At 50.7% G+C, this 5,380-nt stretch overlaps 1 protein-coding gene across 1 annotated transcript; it reads left to right on the forward strand.

Annotated features, from left to right (window-relative positions):
- The first annotated feature begins 480 nt into the window (after window positions 1–480).
- Window positions 481–5,102, forward strand: EIF5A2 (eukaryotic translation initiation factor 5A2). The gene is made up of 5 exons (XM_080349810.1): window positions 481–636; window positions 958–1,159; window positions 2,591–2,695; window positions 4,221–4,352; window positions 4,964–5,102. The coding sequence occupies exons 2-5, from the start codon at window positions 995–997 to the stop codon at window positions 5,021–5,023; spliced, it is 462 nt and encodes a 153-aa protein (XP_080205936.1). The 5' UTR covers window positions 481–636; window positions 958–994; the 3' UTR covers window positions 5,024–5,102.
- The last annotated feature ends 278 nt before the right edge of the window (window positions 5,103–5,380 follow it).

Genomic DNA, 5,380 nt, shown 5'->3' on the forward strand with positions numbered 1-5,380 from the left:
CGGTGTTCCTGCTCTGGCAAGGGGCTTGGACTGGATCATCTTCCGAGGTCCCTGACATTCTGTGCACACCCCGTTTTGCAGCCGGAAAGACGCCACGTGACCGCCCCTGGGGGCAGCGCACGCCCGGCTCCAAGATGGCGGCGGGAAGGACGGTGGGGGCGCACAGCGCCGCCTGGCGGCCAAGGAGCGGCCCCGCGCCCTCGCCGGGCGGCGTGCCAGGGTTGCCTCGATAGCGATGGCGCCGACGCCGTGCCGGGTGCCAGGGTTGCCTCGGTAGCGATGGCGCCGGGCGCGAGGGCGCGCTGAGCCCAGCCGCCCTCCGTAGGCGCCGGGAGAGGCGGGCCGAGCACGCGCGGTGGGCGAACGCGGGAAGCACGTGGTCAGGCGGAGGGGGAGGGCGCGAGAAGGCTGGTCCCGCCCCCTCTCGGGGGGAGCGGCGGGGGGGAGCGCGGGCCAATGAGCACGGCGACAGGCGGAAGCGGGAGGGCGGGGCCGGGCGGGGCGCGGTTCGCGCGCTCCCTGCCGCCCGCCGCCCCTTCCCGCCGGCCGCCGCAGTGGTCGGGCGCGTGTGCGCGGCGCCGTGTCCCGCCGTGCCCCCGCCCCGCCCCGCCCGGCCTTTCCGCCCGGCCTCGCAAGGTAAGAGGGGCCGCGGCGCCGCTCGAGGCTGCGCGCGGGTGGCGGTTGGCGGTTGGGCCGCGGTGCTGAGAGGACGGGAGGGTGAGGCCGGGGCGGGCGCCACCGCCGGGGGCGGGGGGGCTGGGGGCCGCGGCACGTGGCGGCTCTCCGCCCGCCGGGCACGTGTGGCGGAGCGAGGCGGGCCCGGCCTGGGCCTCCCCGCCCCGGGGCGCCGCCATCGTGCTGCTCTCGCCGCGGGGAGGCGGTTGGGTCCCTCCCGTCCCCCCTTCGCGGCCCTTCCCGCCGCCGGGGCTCCGGGCCGACGCTCTCGTTTGCGTGCAGCACCCGCCGCTAGCTCCCCCCACATCTCGACCCCGCCATGGCCGACGAACTCGACTTCACCACGGGCGATGCCGGCGCCTCCTCCACCTACCCCATGCAGTGCTCGGCGCTGCGGAAGAACGGCTTCGTGGTGCTCAAGGGCCGCCCCTGCAAGATCGTGGAGATGTCCACCTCCAAGACGGGCAAGCATGGCCACGCCAAGGTGAGCGGCCCCGGGCGGGCTCCGCGGGGCCCGGTGTGTCGCAGCTCCGGGCCCGGCGCTGTCTGCAGGGCCGCTGGCCGGGGGGAAGGGTGCAGCGTTTCGTTTGGCACAGCGTTCTGGATCCTGCCCGTGCTCTTCTCGCGGCAGCGTCTCGGGTGTCTCTCCAGCCCAGAGTTAGCTCCAGGGCTGCCAGTCACGGAAAGGAGGAAGGATTGAGGACATGTTCTGCGTTTTTTATATTTTTTCTTTCCCTCCCCATTTGTTTAAAAGCTATAACGCTGATAGTGATAAAAGCTGTTTTTGTAGTGGGGGTAGAGTAAGTTCTGGAAGCGGGGGGCTGATGAAATCACCAGGGCGTGGTTGGATTGTGCTGTCGCTACCCACCGCAGCAATTTTGTGTCTGCCCGGGCTAACAGACTTTTGCTATTGCAGCACTCGGATTCAGTGCTTACTAGAAGTACCCATGTTCTGCTACACGATCCAGAAGAGCTTAGGGGCCTATCGTTACCTCTGTGAGCCTGCGCTGACCCAGTTTGGCTGGCTTGGCCTTGCTGGTTCTTTCCTTTTTTCAGCATTGAGCAAGGAGTACCTTCCCCCTCCTGCGTCCCAGCAGGGACATTCTTAGCTGCTGTCTGGGGCTGCAGTCCTGCTGCCTGAGCAGTTGGTTTGTGCAGCTGTCCAGAGCTTGGACCAAGGCTAGACTCCCCTTTTATTCATTCAGCAACGCTTTTTGGTGGGTATAATTGAGTTTAGCAACAGATCTGTTACAACCATGGGCTAATTACAGTTTTAAGTTTTCACAACCTTGTATGATAATTTATCAAACCTAGAGTATACCAAGCCCTAGCTGATTTTTTTCCTTGCTCCTTCCACTTGTGTGTTTTGTTTCTTTGTTTTTGGTGGGTTATGTTTTGTGTTATTAGATTGATTCAGTGTTCTTAAGTACTGAAACAGTTGTGGAAGGACACAAGAGCTGGTAATAAAAGTGCTGGCTGCAGGGGGCAGCTGCTACTAACATGAAGGGAGGTGGGAGTTACTTTAATCTCTGTGCATGACCACCTCTTATTTTTTCTTAACCTTCACATCGTCACCGATACTGCTCTGTTTCTCAGAAAAGCCTGAACTTTAAGCATTCTCTTAACAGCTGCACTCTCTGAGTTTTAGTTTGTTGTAAAACTGCAGGCAGCTACGGAAGATAACAGTGACTGAGCTTTCTTCTGGTGTCGTGTTTCTGTAGTGTCCTGTAAAAGGGTATGAGAGGCCTTCTCTCAGTGCTTGGGCTGCTTTTGTACCGCAAGCAAAGCGTCTAGGCAGAATCTGGAATTACTTGTGATCTCTTAGAAAACTGGATGGAACCTTCAGCACTGATGGCAATGGCACCTTGCTTCTCTAGGACGAACAGTAACCATTGTTATTTTTACTTTCCTGTAGGTCCACTTGGTTGGTATCGATATCTTCACTGGCAAAAAATATGAAGATATTTGCCCATCAACTCATAACATGGATGTTCCAAATATCAAGAGGAATGATTACCAGGTGAGTTAACAGTCACTGTGTCCTCCCACACATTGAGAGGCTTTCAACTCCTAATACCACATGTAAACTCCTCTTCATCCCAAAACTTGCCTCTTCATTCTGACAACCATACTTTATTAATTAAACTTGCCTGTCTGGACATGACATTGCTGAACTTGTAGCATTGACTGAGTTGTTAAAACTGTCAGAGCTCACTGATGGAGAGCTCCTTACTGCACTAATGGTCTCACGTTATAGTAGCAATCTTTAGAAATGGCAGGTAATAGACGTAATTCAGAACAGCATTTTTTCTGGCTCATATTGTAAGGTCACTTCTTTATTCTTTGCGGTATTGGCATATTTTAGAATCTAGAGAGAGGTTATCCCTGCTGCAAGTTATTATTAGTTAAAGGACAATCAAGATTTCACTTCAAGTAAATTTGAATCTAAGGGTATATCATCATTTAAAATTTCACCCTTACGTAGTGTAGACAAATCAACAAGACAGCTTTAAGCTGCACCTGGTGCCAATTCTGACTTGCTACAGCACTTTTTGCTCCTTGTCTGGAAGCTGGCTTTAGTTGATCTCAAATAATTTTGGTGCTCCTGTGCTCTGCTCTGACATATAGGTATGAAGGGAACTTGGCAAACTTTGGTAATGCCTTCTGTGACATGGATAGTGAGTTGGCTATCTTCCCATTGTTGTGGGAGTCGTTCTGATCAGGAGCTGATACATCCACATCAGTCAGAAAGTTGCAGTTGCTTGAGAAAGCCAAAGTTTAGAGTGTTAGCAACTCTTCAGGACTGCTGGTGCTGTTTAAATAAAGTGTGACTAGCATGTCTTAGGGTTCAGACCTTTCAAGAGATTCTTAATGTTATCTTGGTGATCCTCCTCTCATGTCCTTGGGTACTTGTTGCTACTGAAATACTTGCTGTTTATCAGAATTTTTAGGGCTGCCTTTTGGGTTCACTGTTACATGTTTCAGGTTGTCTAAACTGCTCTGTTGAAAGAGCTGTTCCCCTTACCTCAGGCTTTCAGTTAGGCTGAAAACAGTGCTACAAAAGTGGTCCAGGACTTGGTGGATGTTCCCTAATTTGTTAATGAGCCTTCAATATAAATGGTTTCTCAATGTACAAATGAAGATAGAGAAGTATATGGTTCACCGTTACGTACTTTATGTGCTTCACAAAAGCCGTGCTGTTCAGTGGCCGCCTTTCTAGCTACTGTTTCGAATTCACAGATGTAAAAAGCTGAACCAGTGACCTGGAAGGAGCACATCTTCTGACACACAAGGATGGGTTTTGCAGTGCCCCACATAGTAAGAAGTAACCAGCAGGGTTCTGGTGATCCAGATAGCAGACTGGCTTTTGCTACAGTAGCCTCTAACTCTGTCCTCTCAACTGTTGTTAAAAATTAGGTTCTTAACTGTTACAAAACACAGTACCAAAGAATTAATGTAACAGGTAGAGTTCACTGTACCTCTTGCTTGTCTTCAGCTTCTGCCTATTAGTGACTGACCACTGATGTTAAAACTTCTCTTCACAGCTGATAGGGATTCAGGATGGGTATCTCTCCCTGCTGACAGAAAGCGGTGAAGTTCGTGAGGATCTAAAGTTACCAGAAGGGGATCTTGGCAAAGAAATAGAAGGGAAATTCAATGCCAATGAAGATGTGCAGGTAAGTGTAAAGGGCTAATGAGAAGAGTTATGCTTAATTCTATTTAATTATACAATGAAAAAGTAATCTTCTGATATTGATCATTTGTATCTTTATGTGAAGAGTGGGTTAGAAATATGGGAACTGGTCCTTTGAGATGCAGGATGTTTGGCTTGGAGCACTCAATAGGGCACTGAAGCCCAGCTCAGTTGACAGTGAGGTAATACAGGTGTCCCTCAAATGTCTAGATAAATTCTGTCAGTGCTGTCCGCAAAGTCCTCCTGGCTTTGTTAAGCAGGACCAAATGTAGAGCTTTGCGACATAGCTCGAGTAATTACTGTGTTAGCAAACCTGTCTGCAAGGAGCTCTGTAGACTGTAGGCTACACCCGCCACATCATTTGCTACTTTGGCTCTATTGCAGGAGCTTGTTTGTCTTCCTCTGAACCTCAAGCTGCCAGCAGAAGAGCAAATTGGTGGGAAAGTCTTATAATGACTGGATTTTGCCATCTTTGGCTTCTTCTTTTTCTTCTAGAGACAGAGGGGATAGCTATTAAAATTTGAATGTCTGTAACTTCTCAGAGTGCTTCCTCTGGCATGGTTTGGAGCTCACCTACCTATCTTTTTCTTCCAGATATCCGTCATAAGTGCAATGAATGAAGAATGTGCTGTAGCCATAAAGCCTTGCAAATAAAGAGGATCGCCAGGCTCGGGCAAGTGCTCAGGTCTGGACAAACCACAGATCTATAAATTTGGTTCTTATTGTCACCAAAGCTCTGGCCTTCACAAGCAACCTCATTTCTTTTTTGAATTGTTAAAAAGCAGTGCTGGATTCTGGATTAGTGTTGCAGGCTAACTGGCAGTTTTCAAAATCACTGAGATTTTAATTCCTTAATCGTAACTATTTTAACATTCCTGTGGGTTTCAACTATGGATCTAAGAAACCAATCAGGTGTTACTAGTGGATATATTTTTATTTGCTTGAGCAAAACAGTGTTTGTCTGTATGAACAGACAAAATACAGTATTCAGGGGCTTTTAGATAAGCTGGT

This window comes from Nesoenas mayeri, assembly GCF_963082525.1.
Source record: "Nesoenas mayeri genome assembly, chromosome: 9".
Classification (NCBI taxonomy): domain Eukaryota; kingdom Metazoa; phylum Chordata; class Aves; order Columbiformes; family Columbidae; genus Nesoenas; species Nesoenas mayeri.

Coding starts and splice junctions, on each gene's coding strand:
- EIF5A2 (XM_080349810.1), top strand. CDS start 995: ATGGCCGACGAACTCGACTTCACCACGGGCGATGCCGGCGCCTCCTCC. Junction 2,696..4,220: donor TCAAGAGGAATGATTACCAG/GTGAGTTAACAG, acceptor TTCTCTTCACAG/CTGATAGGGATTCAGGATGG. Junction 4,353..4,963: donor ATGCCAATGAAGATGTGCAG/GTAAGTGTAAAG, acceptor TTTTTCTTCCAG/ATATCCGTCATAAGTGCAAT.